Source organism: Ambystoma mexicanum, chromosome 4q (assembly GCF_040938575.1).
Source record: "Ambystoma mexicanum isolate Mex_15411 chromosome 4q, UKY_AmexF1_1, whole genome shotgun sequence".
NCBI lineage: Eukaryota > Metazoa > Chordata > Amphibia > Caudata > Ambystomatidae > Ambystoma > Ambystoma mexicanum.
Window position 1 is genome coordinate 1,121,684,416 of NC_090928.1, and position 19,687 is coordinate 1,121,704,102.

Sequence of the window (19,687 nt, forward strand, 5' to 3'; positions counted from 1 at the left end):
GCCCTGATAGTGAACTTAATGTTTAGTATCGGGGGGGTGTGATGTCGTCACATTCCTCCTTTGTCACGTGTGAAGGAACACGGGGCAGCAGGAAGGGGAGGGACGGGATATGACGTGGGGTAGGGATTCGGAGACCGTGTGAGGAAATAAAAAGACGTGTTGAATGAAGGCTCCGCGTCTGCGTATTATTCCAGGGGTAACGTTTTACCAATCTCGACATCCACTTTCGGATATACGATCATGAAACACATTCAAAACTCCAACAAAGTTGTTTTCGTGCAACCTACATGAACAGGTATTGTTGACAACAAACGGCTCACCCAATAAGTGGCAAGCATTAGGTAACCGTGGTTACACTATCACGTCTTGCCAGGAAGTAAATGGAACAGCCAATCAGCTAGAAGCAGATAACTTTAGTAACCGTGGCTACACTATAACGGCATATGAGGAAGCAAATGGAATAGCCAATCAGCAAGAAGCATATGAACCCTCAACCTCCAATTGCAAGGAGAGTGTGTCTCGCCAAGAAGCAGACACCTTTTTAGCTTCCTCATTCGAACGCTGTTGCAAGCGGAGTGAATGCCACACAGCTTCGCTCTTTGGGATGACTAACGCCAAGGTAAGCGAAGACCAAGGCACTGTGAGCCACTAACATCTTATTTTTTGATGTTAAACAAGTTTGTTTATTGGAGTATGGACGGCATTTCCCTTTGTTTTTCGTCCTTTAATGGCATTTCAAAGGCTCTGTGTAAACGAAGTTTCTTCGCATTGTGTTAGGCATCATTAATTTCACGATACTCAATTTAGCCAAACCATGCTAGTTTTCTAGCTTACGTCTGCCTATATGTTGCAGATGTTGCAAACCACTCCGAGCCCTAAAGCTCTTCTTTCCCCCTTTTTTCAGGAATCTTTCCTTTTTTGAAAAATAAAACATTTGGGTTCTGAAAAATGAAAATTAATGCCAGTGAAAGCAAGTGATATTTTTTCAACAACCGAACCAATTCAGGCTGAATTTACCACAGCTGCATCCCAGACGCTAGGAAACAGAAGGTAACATTAACTAATAGGCTCATTCATTCCTAGCCACCCTGAAAGTATATAAAACGCCTAATTCATTTCTTTTGTTTATTTCCCTTTCTTCTTTTCTTCCGTTTCACACTTAAAGATGTTTTCAATTTTATGAAAGAAGATTTGATTCTTGCCTACAACAAATATGCATAATGCTTATCTAACCTTGCTGGACTACACCTACCGGCATTGACGGGTCTATGTCTTGGGATTAACTGCTCCTGATTTCCTTTCAACAATTTTTTGTGGTAAGGACTTTTTTCAGGAGTTTTTAAATATAGCAGTCAACGACTTTGCTTTTCATTAATAAATAGTTAAATTACCTTTTTTAGTTAAATACAGTCCGCACATGATTTTGAAAAAAACTCCTTTTCTTTTGTGTTTGCCTCCCTCACAGGGATTCTTCCCCTATTAAAAAACTGCCCCGAGGAAGGCGTACTCCTTTTGAAATCACGGCCCTACAGGTGGTCTCGCCGAAACGTACAGAGGTCATCAGCAAAAAAAACGAGCAAATGGTTCTTTAAAACTTGAAACATAGGATCTTAAGACCTCAAAGCCAACTACTAATTGTTGTCTTATACGTAGGCAAACCTGTCTTTGAAAAAAACTTTAGAAAAGAAAAAAAACTTTGTTTTTTCTTGCTGGACATTTCAGGCAAAACCAACCTAGCAGGCAAAACCTCACTATACAATTGAGACTTTGGATATTTAGATAAACTGGATTTAGCAATTATTATTCTGAATACTCAATATTATTGGTTACTCTATTGTTTCATGTTGTCCATTTATGTAATGTTTCCTGTTCATTACAGGCAGCTTCAGAAAAATCATGTTTCTCCCAAATAAGGCCAATATTTTGTGATTTTTTACTTTTTATTGCTTCATACATTGTTCCGTTTTTATTTTTATAAACAACTTGTTGTCTTCTAAGCATTTATACTGTACGCTTAGGAATAAGCGTTTTTCTGTGACTCTACCAAAAATAAAAGTGTTTAAAATTATTCCTTCTTTTTCCTTGGATTCAGGTTTACGGTTTGTTTTAACTACAAAGGTAGGAATAGAACAGGAGATTTCTCACGAAATTCAAAAAAATCAATTTGAATTTATTTAATCTTTGGGCAAAATAATTTATTTAGCAGTTTTTTGGAAACTATGTATGTACATATATCGGGGCAGGACATGTCCACCTGGACGATCAGATATCTCCCCTCTGCTCTGTGTCCTAGCCCACATAACATGTGTCAAAGACCAGAGGCGTTGCTAGGGGGGCTGTAGCCCCAGGTCTTTTGGTTTTAGCCCTGTATAAAAGCTCAGGGGCTACAACCAGAAGGCCGGCTAGCCCTGAGTCCTAACAGTCCCGACATTAGCATTTTCCAGATCTGGCAAAACACGTGTCAAGGACATTGGGGGCAAGATGGGGGAAAAGCTTTGGAGGTAGTGAGGGACATTGGTTGGCCTATGATTGGCTTGAAGAACTACCCATCAGTTCTACCGCCTATATGTTGAGGGCTATCCTACATACACTGCCAATGGCAAAGAGCGTCTCTGCCAGGAACACTTCCAGGCAGATAGGACGGGAAGGCACCTGCAGGAATGAATGGGAAGGTATTGGAGGCAGATGGGCAGTAATGCAAAATAAAGCAGCTTCTCCTTCGGGAGTTAGTGGCAGGCGGAGTCACGAGCCTGAATGGGCAATGCCACAGTGGAAGAATGGGCATTCAGGCTGCATCTCTACGCGAGGGTCTAACAGAGAAGACCAGGAGTGGCCTCGCATGCGAGGAGAAAGATTGAAACCGTCAGTAACTGGTACACCAACGAGTACACTTTGCTGGTAAATACCGAGACTTGGGGTCTGATACAAAGTTTTAAAAAACAGGTGTGTTACACAAACATACCCTTTTACTGTAGACTAGATTAAGCGGTATAGCGCTTCATTTTATATTTGCACAAATATAATTTCAAAACGCCATAGTTATGCTATCCCACCATTCGATATTCAGCCCTAGCCAGGATGGTCAATAGAAAGGGATCATGGGAGTTGTAGTCCAAAACCCCTGCAGAGCTGCATGTTGTAGACCTCTGTAATAGGCAAAAGTTGGAGACACATCCGTAACACGGATTATGTGGTACATGCATGGACAAGTCCATGCCAATTGGTCGCATAAAGTACCATCAAGTATGTCAGGCTATGGATTTTAGGGCATGTCGGGGCAATCGGCAAAGTAGGAAGACACCCAGTTGCCCTTCATTTTGCCAAATTACACAATGGTAATCTGGTCTATTAAAATGTACTGGTTTTTTCAAAGTTCAAAGCCATCCGGTAAAGGCAAACAAGAACAAGTACTTAGAATCTAAGCAGATATTCTGCTTTCAAACAAAATCTGAGTTGCTTAATGCCAACGGTCGTTACCATCTTCAATTAAAATACAGTTGAACTTAGTGTGTTTTGTAGGTCTCTTTGCGTTATCAATCCCGCCTGTTGCGATTCAAACGAGACTGGGGACTGGTCATTGTTCGGGTCCCTGCGCAGGTACTTTTTTGCCGATTGTGGCATATGTTGCGATAGTATGTGCGTTTCTAACCATGTCCATGCCTCCTGTGGCTGTCAAAGAGATGTTTGGTACCTTCATATAAGCACCTGAAATTGTAGGGTGCGTTCTGTATTTGCCAGTTTAGTTGCTATGGTCACCCTAGTAGCAATTTGTTTAAAAGGGTAGACAATCAATAGATATGTGATTAATTACACACCTCCAACAAACAAAGATTAGCGGTTGTTTGGAGGTGCTACCTACCAAAACGTTACTATACACCAGGGATATATTTTTTTGTGTGTTGCTCTGTTTAGATTTGTATAGGCAGGAACTTTTTTGTTGAGTGTATAGGTGACACTGAGGCAGGCTGGTGTTTTTTTTTAATCAGTTTTAAAACAGTTTTTTATATTTTTTTATTTAAAACTGATTTAGAGTATGTATTGTGGTTTTGTATTTGATGTTTTTGTAAAAGTGCACTATGTTTTACACTTTTTTACAACGTTCTGATTTCATTTTAGAGATAATTGCATATTGTATTTAAATAAAATAATATTTTGTTACATTTATTTTCTCAAATCCTTAGACTCGGTCCTTATTTGGTCCATGGAGCGGGAGTGGGATGATGGGTTGATTTTCATGAGGAGAGAGACGGCTCGTTCCTTTTTTTGTTTGATATTGTCCACAAGGCTTCTATAGGAGTGTGGAACAGTGGTTTCTGAGCCTTCCCCAATGTAACTAAATCTTGTGAGGACAACTATAATGTACATTGTGTGGCCAAACCCCCACCCACACATATTCAGACATTTCTGTGCAAGCAAAAGCAGCCATTCAACGTTGACTTGTAAACTACATTTTTCCTTATTTACCAAAGAACAGATTCACATGTGTGCAGGCCTTTCATTTAAAGTTTCAAAATGCTGTTCTGTGGTCACGGGATTGTCTTTCAATTAGTCCTTTGGAGGGGTTTTGTATGTAATGTTGGTTCATGGACACAGAGGCATACTGCACATGATTTCTTTGATTTTGACACAGAAAAGAGAAAAAGCCACGCTATTTTTCATTTGCAGCAATTTGAGCGCGATGGTTCACATCAAAAGGGAAACAAAAACCGTGTTGGGTTGTAATTCAGAAACCCTTTCCCCTCCTGTGATGTATCACTGAAACAAAGCATCTCCAGATGCAAGAAAAACAGACAGCGCCGTTCTGAAGGCAGGGCATAACTTCTAGTTATGCCGACGAAAATGAATCAAATGCAGGGCCGTTTTTCAAAGCAGTGTTCAACTGCTTGCCACACATGTGCCAGAAAGACAAAAGCACAGCCATTTTGGTGGCACAGTTTAAATGCTGTTTTAGGTCAAGGGGATTTCTGCTTAGGGCCTTAAATGCTGCAGGGCTTCCGGGGCTCGCTCACAACTAGACGGGCTGATCAGCTACAGTCGCTGTCGGCTAATGTGTTGCCACCCAAAATGCCGCCGTCTTCCACGCTCAGTCGGGCCCCACCAGTGATTCGGAAGTGTTTCCTGGCCAGAGTTTTGCCCAGGATTTAAACTGGTGATGCCGCCCTCCTTCTGCCACCTGGGAGTGTAGAAATCCGCTCAAAGTCAGCAGGGCATTAGGTTCTGAACTGCAGGATCATCGGTGGCCGCTTCGGAGTGGAGGAGGCTCACGTCCTCATCCGTGTGTTGCGCAACAGCACCCCAGTGCTGGCAAGTCTTAATGAAGACCAGCATCATCCTGAGAACATCAAGGAAAGCGAAGCAATCGTGAGAAGGATGTGGTTCAGGTGTCAGTGGGGACCAGACATTCTATTGTGTGTGTTTAGTGCTGGCCCTTGCAGCCATTCAGGGGTGTAATAAACAATTTAATATTCTGTCAAATATTTTCACGTTTGTTTGACACTCATACAAAGAATAGTTAAGATGTTTGAGTTCTGAGGTCAAATATTTGGGTAGCGTACCAGCAATTTGCCAATATGGTAGACCTACTTTCACAGTCAGCAATTACGTGAAAGAACTTTAAGAAACAAAGTTATTCAACCTTGTACAAAAGATCATGCAAATGCATACAAATGAGCCACAAATAACAATGGGGAAAGAAGCAAGACTGTCAATCGGAAAGGAAACAACTTGATTTTAGGCAATAATGGCAAACAGTGACCTCACAATTGTCCATTTTGAAGGATTTTTGGAAATGAAGACGAGCTCAGATTTTCCAGGTGAATATGTGACAAGACAAAGGTGATGGCTGAAGGTTTAGAATTAACCTCTGGGCCACCCTCCGCACCACCGTTCTCCAGCCTGCCAAGCCAGGTGATATATGAACCGGACACAAACACCAGACAGAATCTGTTCAGATTCAACACACCCACACAATAGAATGAAGGCACTGCATCATGCGCTGTCAAAGCAAAGGGGAATATCATTGCATGTGGTGACTTGCAGCAACCCCACCACCTGGGAAATAAGGGTTTCAGTTGGAAAATGAATACATGGCCCAAAAACACAAATATTTGGGTATAATTAGCAATGTGAGTGCCTTCTCCCCTTGGGGCTCTGTGTTCCAGCCAAAAAAAAGGTTTGGGTACGGATCTCTGTGAATCCTCTATCCAGGACATAGATCGATGTTCTAAGGACAAAATAGGACCACTTTAGGGTATTTCTTGGGGCACTCAAAGGGTTTAAGGAAAGCAAAAAGGCTGGTGTGCTCATTTATATAGATCAAGGTTGCGCAGGGAAGGTCCATAAGATTTAGCCTCAACGGTTAGAAAAGGGAGGAAGGATAGCTAATGGGCAATGCGTTTGTCTTGGTAGCAAGACAACGCAACAGAACAAAGGTTTGAATGCTGATCCCGATCTTAGAAACCACTCATTGGTATTAAGCGCGTTATAAATGAACAATTAAAACGTGGGCAGACACAAGACGTGCCCAATGGAGACACTGAAGAACTTTGCTGTGTGATCTGTAGATGTATGTACGAACATGTGTAGGGATACTGGTTCAACTTGGATATAAATATAGTTTAGTGATTTAAGTAACATATCCATTATGAATCATGTAGCTGTCATTTTATGGTATGCAATTCAACAAAATGTATTCTAAAAGGAATAGGGCAGAACTCCAGAAAACTAACGATGGCACTATTAATTTTAATGTTTACATTTGATGAAGCTTACCTTTAACATCTCTTCTGAGTTTTCGACTTTAAATGGATACAGAGTTCTATCCTCTTCAGTCTCTGGTTCTTGCCCTTCCCCCCACCATCCATCTCCCATCTCCAATGTTTCTTCCTTCTTCCGGAACATAAAATGGTAGATGAGGGCCCCGAAAACCACAGCCAGGGCTATTTCAAGCAACATGATGGCTGTAAAAGAGGAAAAGCATGGTGTCAGTAAGGACACATTCACTCAAGCATGTACATTAGAAACCGCTCCAAGTGGATCTGCTATGTTAGTCAGAACTTTTGAATAGCAATGTATGCCATGTACACAACTTCTTGGGGCTGTTTGGGGGGGGGGCAGGTAGAGGGACAGCGGCAGATGGTTGTCTGCCCACTTCTCCTGGCACATGCCCCGGAGAGGGTTTGGTTCTTGCACCGACCATCTACAGTTCAATTTGTGGCAAATATTCATCCGATGCTTAAGGGCATAATCCCGGTCTCGTGCTTAGAAACTGGTCTCTGGTATTGAGCGAGTTATAAAATAAAAAGTATCATTATTTTAAAAAGGTCATTATGCCACTGACTCCTCTACCACGTGTGCAATTATGACCATTGCAGCAAACCATCAAACATTGACCCTTGTCTGCTGTCCAGCCCTGGCCTTTCTGCCCTGTATGCGCCGGAGCCCAGGCAAAGAATTGGGCTGCTGCCACCACCTCGGCTATACCGCCGCTGGTCTTATTACAGTCTATCTGGGGCAGAGGAATGACCATTTAGACTGACATTCAAGAGGGTTGGTGACCTGGGTTCTTCCAGACTGGCATGGTGAAAAGTACTGCGTACAAAAGGCAGTCTGCTTTCATAAAGAACTAAAAAATGAATTGCACCAGCACAGAAAGTTTCAAAGTTTCAGAGAAACATTTATTTCACTTAAGCGGGCTCAGCATGATATACAATTGAATCATCTGAGCCTCATTCTCACTCTCCTCAAGATGAGAATAAACAGCTTTACACAGTCAGCACACATTGCTCCATTACAGGCCATTAAGTCACAGGCTAATTGTGAACACAGGCCAAGGTTTCGGCTTACTCCATGCAGTTGTCGCTTTAGCTAATTTAACTCACTGGGGCCTGCTTCACGAACACGTGTAAACAGTCAAACCCAAACAAGGACTCTGTTTTCTGCAACCCAAGCAGTCTTCAAATGTGCACACGGCCAGTTGTTAGAGAACCTATGTTCATTGATTTCAAAAGTTCCTACAATATTTGTACATTATTTTCACATTTTAAATTTAGTAGCGAGAGAACGCAACCACCCATGTACCACGTATAACGACATTGCATGCTCTCTGGATTAAGATGGCTGGGGCTTGACCTCGCCAACTCAAAGGGTGGCCCAACCCATCCCTCCAGTCACTATGTTTTCCACGGCTTACCAACTCTCATTATTGAGGAACGGCCAGGACTGCTGATGCAACAACATGTAATTGTGTAATGTACTATGGACCTGCTGTGTAACCATCTCTGACCTAATGCATACAATATTGTAACCGCAAATAATTCATTGTGATTCTGTTATGCTTTGTCAAACAATGGCCTATCTGAATCCATATCTGCGTGCTACACCGTGAGAACCCAACGTCTAACCCACTGTTGCCTTGTCTCACCACCACTGCTACAAAGATTGTACCCCTCCACAGAGGACCCCATATAAAACTACTGGTTTTTTGTATAGCGTTTCATGCTAAATTCCTCCAGCTTCAAAATAGCTGCTATTACCCAATTTAAAATGGTACTCACATGATTGATCATGGGATGATGAGGGGTTGAGGTGGCCCTGCCGGGGTTCAAATTTGAGAAGATCTTCCCTGTTACAGAAGTGAGCTCTTAGCCCTAGAGCTACCCACCTGAGCAACCACAATCTGCCACTTCCCTCGAAAGCCCTCTAGTAAGCCAGGTAAAGGTTGACGTTGTGCTTTAAGAAATACCACATGTTTTGACCATAGGGAAGAAATGAACTATGAATGTAGTTGCAGTGCACTCTAAAATGCCACACATTGAAGACATAGCATGTGTGAAGGAGAACCTTGCACAAGATAACCGAGATATGGAACTGAAATAATATAAAATGTGCACAGAATGCATTAAAAAATTATGCCATACAATTTAGGTGGGGGTAGCATTTTCAAGCTGCAAGCTTCGAGCCAGGCATCAAAAGTCCCTCACCTCCTCCTCAGTTCTCTACATGTACACAGAAGAGCATTTCTTAATAGTTGTCAATTATCACTTCGCCAGTGGCTGCTGGCAAGGGGAAATTGAGGACCAATTTGGGGAACTGTTTTTCTACACACAAAGGGTACAGCAGCGGTGGCAGCTCCGTTCTGGGTCTGCTATAATATGACAGACTATGAAATGTGAATGAATGCATGCGTGCATGTTGGGGTTACATGTTTTGAAATATATGAATCCAAAGATCAATCAGGTATAAAAAAAAGATATGGCGACGATGTGCACATAGTGTGTACAGAAACCTATGGAGATGTATTGTTGGTTGAATCAGAGGAACCAGGACATCAAGTGTACAGTAGTGCATAGAACATCAGAAGTATCTTTTCTAGACATAATAAAATCAGAGGGAGGGCATCTTAAATGTACTCCTACATAAAACTACTGACCACGAGGTATTACTGAGGTACAATAGCTTCCATCCCCAGGCACCTCCGGAAGGCCTTGGCAATGGGCAATTTCTACGAATTAGATGGAATTACCACGTGCAGGATGTGTTTTGCAAAGTTGGCTCCTGAAAAGATACTGCCCTAAAAACGTGTTTAGAAAGGCTGATTGAAGGGCTTTTTATAGTCGGAGGAAACCTTCCCTGATGGACAAAGAATGGGAGAGAGATTCCAAAAAACCTATTTGGGTGACTACATAGAATATCTTTAGCAATCGGATCCAGAGAACTGTATCAAAACATTGGAATTTGACATCCTCTGTGTTACAAAAAGATGAGAAGCTCCTCTTTACTTTCAAAGGAGGGAGCAATATGAAGAATTCATTAGTGCACTCCAAACGTATTAGAAAGATGTTCAAGCCACTGCTTTCGGCCACGTACTGTGAATCTCAAGGAAACCCGGCGCCATTAGAAATTTACTAGCGGCTCTTCCGGAAACTGCCATTCCAGTGCCTGGTGCAGGAGATTGTACAGGACCGCGATACCGACTTGTGCTTCCACAGCTCTGCCATCATGGCCCTGCAGGAGGTCGGTGAGACCTACCCGGTGGGGCTCTGAGGATATCCGAGCCATCCACGCAGTGTGCAACCATCATGCCCAATGATATCCGTGTTTGTGCAAACTCTGATTGGAACATTGTAGTGCATGTTTTCAGCTCATGGCTACCATCTGGAGCTGCGTTTAGATCATATTTCGTTTCTGGGGCGTTTCCTGGGTCTATGACTGGCCTCCCTTTGCTGTATTGGACTTTCACCATTTTAGAACTTTTAAGACTGCCTCCACTACACTGTTTATATTTTTGATTGGCAGAGGGCAAGTCGCCTGCATTTGTCTTGCAATTTTATTATTTTGCTTGTTTGAGGGCGATTTCTCTTCTGCTTGGTATTCGTTTACTCTTTCTTTCTGCATCGATTGTCATTTTACTGTGCCATTTCGTTCATTTTTGTAAAGCTCCTTGGTGCGAGGAGCTATAGAAGCAAATTACTCCATTATTGGAGTCTTTCCCCCCCCCCCAATCATTGGGAATCACCCATGTGGAGAATGAAGCAATTGCCCATTCACTAAAAAAGACTTAACCATGAAGACAAAACTTGGACAGTAAATGTAATAGTGGTTGATTTATTTGTATCAAATTGCCTTGAAGGCAGATCTATGTGTCGAAAACCTACAAGCCTAGACCATGTGACGATTGATGAACACAAGTAGAAACTTTTTCGCGCTCTTTAACACTTGTATGAGTGTGATACAAATGGAAAAATAAAATATCAATATCAACTTTGGTATTCCACCACATACCAGAGAACCATGATGAAAATAGATGGTTGGCCATTGGCAATGTACAGCCAAAGAGAATGTGCCACATGGGAATAGGTGTGTACAAAAATGTTTAAAGGCACATGCAGATGGCCTTTATTAGATGTGAAAAAATATTTTGGCCATATTATCTCATTAAGATGTTAATTATAGTAAGTTACTATTGTCATATTGGAGATCTCAGTATCTGAGATAAGCCAATTCTGGGTGTGCTGTATCCCAGATGCTTCAGAAAAGTCTTCAGTATTAAGGCCACTTAGTAAGACCAGTTGAAGAAGGCAAGGGTGCCCTGGGAAGTGACATTGAGCATATTGTGTCTAAAGACTGCACTTCAGAAACTGTTATGGATATGGAAATACCATATAACTCCTTGGTCCAACAATGGAAAAGGTAAACAACTTGTTCTCTTATTTTCAACTTTGGATCAGGTTAACATCATGGGGCTATTGTGCTATGAAATGAAAGAACAAGTTACTTTCTTACCTGGTAACGTTCTTTCGATGGGATGGTCCGACGGCGTATTCCATATCTATGACAGGTAATGTCCATACCTGTCATAGATATGGAATACGTCGGAGGACCCAATCCCCTCGAATTTATATTTCAACTCCTTGGTTTAATAATGGAAGTGGTTAATAATGTCAAGGTGGTATGCAAATTAAACTGAAGGAGCGCACAACATCATTACATCTGTGGGCGATGACTTGGAAAATCGAATTTGAGAGTCTAATGTCTATATAATTAGAGATGGCATCCGAGGCCAATGGCAATAGCAGGGATTAACCTTCCCAACTCAAGTGAGAACTTTTAAGGCGCGATGAGGGCACGTAATCCCAGACATTGCCCGAGTCCACAGGGTTCTATTGCAATTAGCAACAGTCGTGTAACTGTGCGTGGTCCACACACACAAAAGCTTCATACTGAAAGAGGATAGATGCTCTATGCTCTGCGTTGGAGGCCTTGAAAGGGAGGAATGACATACAGAGAGGAGGGGCTGGTGTGGCACTCCCTCCCCTCAGAAAAGTCCCACACCACTGAACCCAGACCTGTGGCAGTGAAGAGCGCGGCGTCCCCACCACCTTGCTCATGGGCCGCTGTGATAGTAAACACCTCTGGGTGGCGGCAGTGATCTAGGAGGCCCTCCTGCTCCCCGAGATGCTGAGGAAACAAATTGGAGTCCAGGCTGGCAGCAGTGAAACTCTTGGGAGGATCGACCAGGTATAGAACATTGGACTTGCTCCATTCTGCCTGATTCAAGCCCAAACTCCAACCAGGCATTAATGCTTGTAATCCTTGATCACGATTAACTGAGCAAATCCAAACGTTCCATTAAAAAGGTGCTAATATATATTGATGTTTAAAAAACACTTTATTCATTTGAAAATGAGGAAATTATATAAACCGAAAAAGGTATGGTTTTTAAGGAGGAATTTGAATTAAAAATATGGGACAACGGTGCAAAAATCAGCAACTTTGGCATGTGGCGTCATTATGTAATGAAATTAAGGCATGCCTGGCCTGTTGTCATTTGGAGATGTGAAAGACCAGTGCAAAATGTCCTCACGCATAGGAACGTAGATTAGAATTATTTTCAGGCTAAAAAGCAAAAAAAAGGGAGAATGCAGGCAAGTTTACACTTTTGAAAGTAGCAGTGCCCTAGAATACTTTCTTCTGGTAGAGTTTGAGCTAGAGACAAATATTCTGTGTATGTCAATATTTCCTCACTTTCATGAGATCTTTTTTAAGCTCCTCTCCGATGATGGAGGTATGGACTCTACAGATCCATTATAATTAGGGTTTCCGGCTTTCGGCCAATACCGAAAAATTCCGATATTTTCCTGCTGTTAATGTGATTACATTCCTCTGGGTTTTCTGATAAACCCCGGTATTTCATAAAAGTGCGGGGAGCAGGATTAAAAACTGATTCGTCTTGTTTCCAAGACAGAAGCATTGCCGATGAGCTATCCTGCCAGCTCTGCTTCAGCATTGTCTAAGTAGCCTGAAATGATGTATCCACTATTGCCACCTTGGTGGCAGAAGGTCGAATTGTTCAATGCGGTTTGTGCCAACAGCCTTCTTCATAAGCACAATAAAACAGTGGAGTTCCCCCTGCAGCTAAAACCATCCCCTCCAATCAGAATGCAGGCAAGAAACTGCCAATGATATGATAGTGTTTCAAAGCGCTTCAAGGCAAGGGAGGGAACAAGGGAAAATACAACCACATTCTTACAGGCCATGAACAGTAAGGATGTGAAATTAACTATCATACTCGGCCTGACGACATTTCAGATAGTGCAAGAGCTAAGACATAGATAAGGAAGGGAGGGGGGAGAGTGGGAAGGAAATGGAAACAGACAGGCGACTACCGTACTAGGCCTGACAACATTTCTGGTAGAGCCGGAGAAAAACAAAAGGTGAGGGAGAGGGGTGCAGAAAGGGTGGAGAGGAACAAAACAAGCGACTATCATACTAGTCCTGACGACATTTCAGATAGTGCTTGAGGGGTCGTGGGGAGGAAAAAAACAGTAATGGGAGGATGGAGGAAACAGACAAGGTTGCTATCATATTAGGCCCAGGGACCATTCTGATAGAGTAAGTGCATAGAAGAAAGTAAGGGGGGGGGGGATAGGAAAAGGGAGAAGGGAAAGGAGGAGAGAAAAGAGACTAAGCAGTCAAAAAGAGTGGAGAAGCAAGAGTGGAGAGCGAATACAATTGCAGAAGTCAGTAGTAACACAATGTTGCAAGCCAGGATACAAGATGAAGTTGGGTCAGCATGATTTACGGCCACCATGAGTACAAGATGCAAAGGAAGTCCAGCATGAGAGTTGAGAAAGAGTGACGCACCGTGAATCAATGAAGTCCATAAAAGTCAAATCCAGCCTTGGCCACAAGACAGTGATGGTGAAGGAAGGCACCAGGTGGGCGGGGCATGCTAAGTGGTGAAAAAGAGCAGCAGGCAGGAAGGTACCAGGTGGGCGGGGCTTAGGCCAGGTGACCTAGATCCACTTGCACCTGCTCCCCATCTGCAACGGAAAAGCTGGAGGGCTCCTTAAGTAAGGAAACAGTGGCAAGCAGGAAGGCACCAGGTGGGCGGGGCTTGCTAAGTGGTGAAAAAGAGCGGGAAGCAGAAAGGCACCAGGTGGGCGGGGCTTGCTAAGTGGTGAAAAAGAGCGGGAAGCAGAAAGGCACCAGGTGGGCGGGGCTTGCTAAGTGGTGAAAAAGAGCGGCAGGCAGGAAGGCACCAGGTGGGCGGGGCTTAGGCCAGGTGACCTAGATCCACTTGCACCTGCTCCCCATCTGCAAAGGCACCAGATGGGCGGGGCTTAGGCCAGGTGACCTAGATCCACTTGCACCTGCTCCCCAATGAGGGCCCATTAGTCACTGAATGGTTTGGTGCCTGCATTCTGATGGGAGGTGAGGTGCAGTGGGGTGTGGGAGTGCATTTTCGGCAGCTTTGCCTCTCTGCAGGTGTGCAAGTGTTGTCTTAACATAACACTCACTTACTCACGTTGTAACAAGCACCAAAGTGCCAGCATGAAAAGTGCTTTAAAATGCCCCAATGTCAGCACAGCAGCCAGCATGTTGCCACTTGCGTATTGCCTGCCGACCTCCAGTGATCTCTTCTTAACCCTCAGTTACCAGAGGATCCAGCCTGCAGCCTGACCCCGGCCGCCGGTCCAGTATCAGAGGTAAGTTAATTTCTGTCTGAGCACCAGAGCTAAGTGGCGGCCGTGAGCATGTTTGGGTTCCAGGCATGTGTAGATCTCCAGCACAAGCTCTGGCAGGTTTGGCCTCTCTCCGAGCTCCTCTGTGCGGGAAAGAGACAGCGACTGTGGTGGGGCCCCTCCACCACGTTGCACCGGTGTGGGCGGAGGGGCGTTTCATGCTCAGAAGCAGGCTTGCGGACGACCTTGTCGCTTTGTTTTTTGAAAGTGCGAAAGGAATGTGAACATTGCGTAATACTTTCGTAGGACTCTGCATTCCCAAACCAAAGCCTGCATACAGAAAGTGGCGAGGTTTACATACGTTCTAGCATGCCTGCAGACGCAGCTCGATAAATCGGCCCCTGTTCTGCTGCTAGCGTGACACCTCTGTCCTGTGTAGGTGGTGCTGCGAAATGTCACTGTGTGAAAAGTAAAACTCCCACTTCTGTTGTAGTTACCGATCTTAAAAATAAGACAATGTTGTTTTTGATAGACCATGCAAAGATTTATTTTCGACTCCGCTTGCTGTATGTTCGGGATTCGAACCGCGGTGGCAGTGATCACAGGTGGGGAGCTTCACTGCTACCCTATGCCTGTTTGTTAGCAAAGTTCCTGACTGAATGTCACTCACCACCCAGGTTTCCTTAGAGGCCTGCAGTACCTCAGTTGGCCATGTGTGCCACCTTGATGCAGCACTGCCGATTGTCAACTCTTGTTCTTCGGAGATGTAGCGGGGGCTGGGGTAGGATCATGCTTTGGGCCTTCACGCTTCTTCCTGCTTTCGCCGCTATGGTGAGCCTGCCACCTGTCCCAGGTACCACCCTTGGTAATTCTGACCAGTCGATCGGAAACACACTAGCTGTGGCCTTGATATCAGCTGGTTTGCACCGCCGTTTGTTTGCCCGTGGCTCTGGGGGAAGCAATGCTGTGGGTGAGTCAGAGAGGGGGTGGTGTGAGGTGGAGGAGCGAGGGGCACGGGTTAAGGTGAGTGGACAATGAAGGGTAGAGGCGGAAACGCGGCATGAAAAGGTGGGCCAGCAGTGGGGAGGAGGGGGTATGGCGGTTAGTGGCAAGGTAACGGTGGAGGTCAAGTGTGGAGAGGAAATGGTCATGTGGTCAGCGAGGGTGTGTCGTGGCGGGTGGGGGTTATGGTAAAGTTGAGAATCGCTGCTGGGGAGAGCAGTATCGAAATACAAGAGAAGAGGTGGATGGGGGATGACCAGGGAGAGAAGTGGTGGAGTGTAGCGAAAAGTAGTGTGAAGAGGCAGAGTTGATGAAAGGAGGTCATTGGAGTCGGATGAAAGAGGTAGTGGAGGGGACTTAATGGAGCTGATGTGGCAGACGGAAAAGTTGCTAAGCGCCTGCCATGGGGTAGGTACTATGAGCCGGGCAATAGGGGCAATGGTACTGGCGAGTTTAGCCCACGTGTAAGCTGACCCTCATATAGACCCCAGCATCACCGAACATAGCAGGCAGCCCAAGATCACACGGCTGCCGCACAAAACAGCATCTTCACCTCGTGTGTTTCATCGTGAGCGATGGGAAGAGTCGGTTCATCATTTTACAGACCACTCTGCTGTGAGTCCAACAGTTGAAATTGGCACCAAGAAAACCACAGTTCACACTATGCCTCCGCTACTTCAATGAAAGGCCAAGAGTGGAAACCTACAGAGTATGCGCTGACATTGTTACGGAAATGCCAGTACACACTGAGCTAACCCACTCATAACTCTTGATGGGACACCGTTGTTGCCGCGTTATCGTAGATTAAAAAAAAAATTAAAAAACATGCCCATTACAATTTTAGAGGAAAGAGGCATGTTATGGGAAAAAGGAGACGTGGCTATGGGAAGCCAGTCTTTCCATCGAAAACGTTTCGAACTAAACCTTTTCAATTGAAACTTATCCATCGAAAAAATGCATCGAATACATATATGTGTGGGAGTGAAAGGTTAATTTTCGTTGTGTATTTAAGGTAAAAAACGGGATTGGGTGGGGGGAAACTTACTTTGGAAAGTTTTCGTTGGAAGACAATAAACCGTGGCTATGGGGGCGTGATCGGGCATATTAGTCCAAACCCATTCCAGGTGCACATGAGGGTTGCAATGTTATTTTTCAAATGGAAGTTGGCCGCCTGTCTGGACACTGCCAAGCTCATGTTGCAGGGAATAGTGCCAGGGAGGCCCATGTAACTGGGGGTATTGTGGCGGTGGGGAGTGTGGTATGGCGGAGCCAGGTGAATGCAGCCCCTGAGCCCAGAGAAAGGCATCGTTCAAACGGGGCTATGCCGGGCCGTCACGAAGGAGGGGGGGGGGCGGGCAGGAGGGGAAAACTGCCCTGGGCCTCTCGCCACCCTCTTCTAAGTAGAGAGAAGGCCGCACAGTCCACCCGTGTCCTTTATTCACACGAGGGGCTGTGCTGTCTACTCTCTGCCCCTGCAATGATATTGCCGTTTGTCGCGAAGCTGTTGGGCTACGCAACAAACTGCAAAATAACGGGAGACAGCAGGGCTCAGAAGTGAGCTCTGCTGCCTCCCGTTATTCAGCCGACAACGTAGACATGCTGAATGGCAAGAGAGGACTCCTCTCCCATCAGTCAGTGTGTTCACATTGCTCAGTGTGAACATGCTGAATGGCAAGAGAGGACTCCTCTCCCATCAGTCAGTGTGTTCACATTGCTCAGTGTGAACATGCTGAATGGCAAGAGAGGACTCCTCTCCCATCAGTCAGTGTGTTCACATTGCTCAGTGTGAACATGCTGACTGACAGGGGAGGAGTTCTCTCCGGTCAGGCAGCATGCCTACGTGAATGTCTATATATGTGTATTTAAATTAAGTGAGTATGTATATGTGTATGCATGCGTGCATGCGCGCGTGCATGTTGGGGTTTATGTTTGTGTTAATGCTGTGTTTGGTTGTATTTATGCGTGCATGCAAGTTGTGTGACTGGTGGATGAATGCATGGGTGAAAGTGTTGAATGTGAGTGTGTGTGTGTGTGTGCCAGCCCACCCCTAATGCAGGCCAAAGGGTTGGGGTCATGGCATCAGAAGTGCACATAGGCTAACATTTTGGGGGGCCAACAGGTGGGGCAGGGGTGTGACTAACACTTCAAACGTTGAGAGAGGGCTAACTTCAGAGGCTGGGGGAGAGGCAAACTTACATGTGTGGGGACATCTAACATCTTTCCACATTCGAAAGAGACTATTCTGGTGAAGCTTTAATGTTAGAAGCAACTAACTCCCTCTTTCATTTCTGAAACGTCACTCTTAAGGACTGCTGTGAGAATAAGATTTCTCATGTCACCACTCCCCTTGGCATGCAAGTGCTAACCCCACATCACAATTTCAATACCTAAAAATGTATGCATATAAATGCAGGTGCTAAACGTGAAATGTTTTGTTAGTAATGGCGGGGCCTTTGGTAACAGCGAATCCCAGGCACTGTTTAATGTCTGTGTCCTGTTCCGTCTGGCCACGACTCTGTTGATCAGCCCAGCAGGAGGTGGATGACCGTTTTGAAAGCGGATAGAGAGTGGGGCCAATAAACACATTGCACTGTCAGTCTCCCTGAGGGATGGAGTCTGGGTCTTTCAGTGTTTGCAGTTGAAATGGGTCCCCAAGCAGCTGCCCCCATGCTGGCAGTCTTATGACACAGAAACCTACTGATAATCACCTTTCTGCATTGTTTTGACCTTTATTGATTAATTGATTTAAGTAAACCACAGGTGCCTTGGTCTATTTTTCCAATCTGTAAGGCCAGGGGTGCCCCCCCCCCCCCAAATATCAAAGAAATGGGCTCCCACCAGCACCGACACATCTTCAACCTGCCCTTCTCCCACTTCCCTCCCAATTTCCCAAGCCCAGCTGGGAAGCCGAATAACTATTTCACCTTCCCTTTGGCCAAGAGCCTTAGCTTTCACCCTAATTCAGAGGCAGTTTACTTTTGTAATGCTGTGCCAATCTCTGGAGAGGTGGGACGTCTAAAAGCTGAGACCAAAAGTTAAGACGTTGGCTTTATCCAAATTAGTCTGTTGATATCACATGGATAGACTTTTGTGCTCTGCATGTTTGGTGCTGCTGCCGCTCCTTAACAAGTGCTATGGCCTGGCGAATCACTGAAAGAAGCCGTCTGCGTCAAAGTGGGATGGCTTCAGCCCTCCCTAGTCAGGGGCTAGCGCTGCCCATGCGGCCAGGTCGAGTCAACAAAACCCAGCATTTCGGGAGGGGGGGGCTAGAGCCCGATCTGCTCAATGGTGTTGCACCCTGCCTGTCTTTCACTGAGGTCCTCCACACAAACTCAAGGGGAGATTTTTTGAGTCCTGTTTGCGGAGGTGCCGCAGCTGGCCCATTGCAGAAAATCATAAGGGGCCTCACCAAATGTTTTGCCCCGGGCCTCAGCACATCTTGCGACAGCCTTGGGGCTATGTAAACACTCTGAAACACTATGTATGGAAATAACGATTTATTTAAATACTGGTAGGCCCAGATAAATCCCAGGGGTAATAAATACCATCACACCATACATGTACACAGACCAAAGTACAAACCTTATTTGGAACACCTAACAGTAGTTATAAGGAAGTCCGAATCTTTCCCACACACATTCAGTATAGGTCACACCTATTCCTGGGGAGTAAAACAAATGGTTACTTTCACAATTACATTCAGCAATGCAAGGGCAGTAGATCCCACCAGTTGAACAGCGACTCGTGATGGGGGAAGGGGAAGGTCACTAATAATGCGTGCGCGAAGTGAATTTCTTCGGCTGCTCAAGAAATACTTATAAATGATCTATGAGTTCTGCAAAAAAAAAAACTGCTCAATGTAGGCATCCCCAGGCCTTGCTCACGCTAAACACAAGTGAAGAAAAGAAAATCCCCGGTTCTTTGGCGGTGAGGGGGGCCACTAATAATGTGGCTAAGTGAATTAATGACCTATACTGAGTTGTGGGGGAAATATTTTGGAATTAGAACAAAAGTAAGATCAATGAAGACAGGTAGGATGGGAAATCATGAACTGGGAATTAGAATAGTAGCATACTAGACAGAACAAGGGAATAGAAAATGGAAGTGAAGGACAGTAGTCAACACTAAGATCTAGAATTAGAATGTTAGAAGGGTAGAACAAGGGAATATAAATTAGAATGAAAGGAAGTATGTGAAATTGGTAAACAAAATAAAAAATA

General features: G+C 44.7%; 1 protein-coding gene across 3 annotated transcripts in view; it reads right to left on the bottom strand.

The window, feature by feature from the left end:
• The window catches only part of EPHX1 (epoxide hydrolase 1), a 325,954-nt gene that overhangs the window by 106,951 nt on the left and 199,316 nt on the right, over positions 1-19,687 (bottom strand). For all 3 annotated transcript variants that reach the window (XM_069608697.1, XM_069608698.1, XM_069608699.1), the window contains one exon: positions 6,772-6,959. In XM_069608697.1, the coding sequence (XP_069464798.1) occupies positions 6,772-6,954 (183 nt within the window). In that variant the 5' untranslated portion in view covers positions 6,955-6,959. The remainder of the gene's footprint in view (positions 1-6,771; positions 6,960-19,687) is intronic.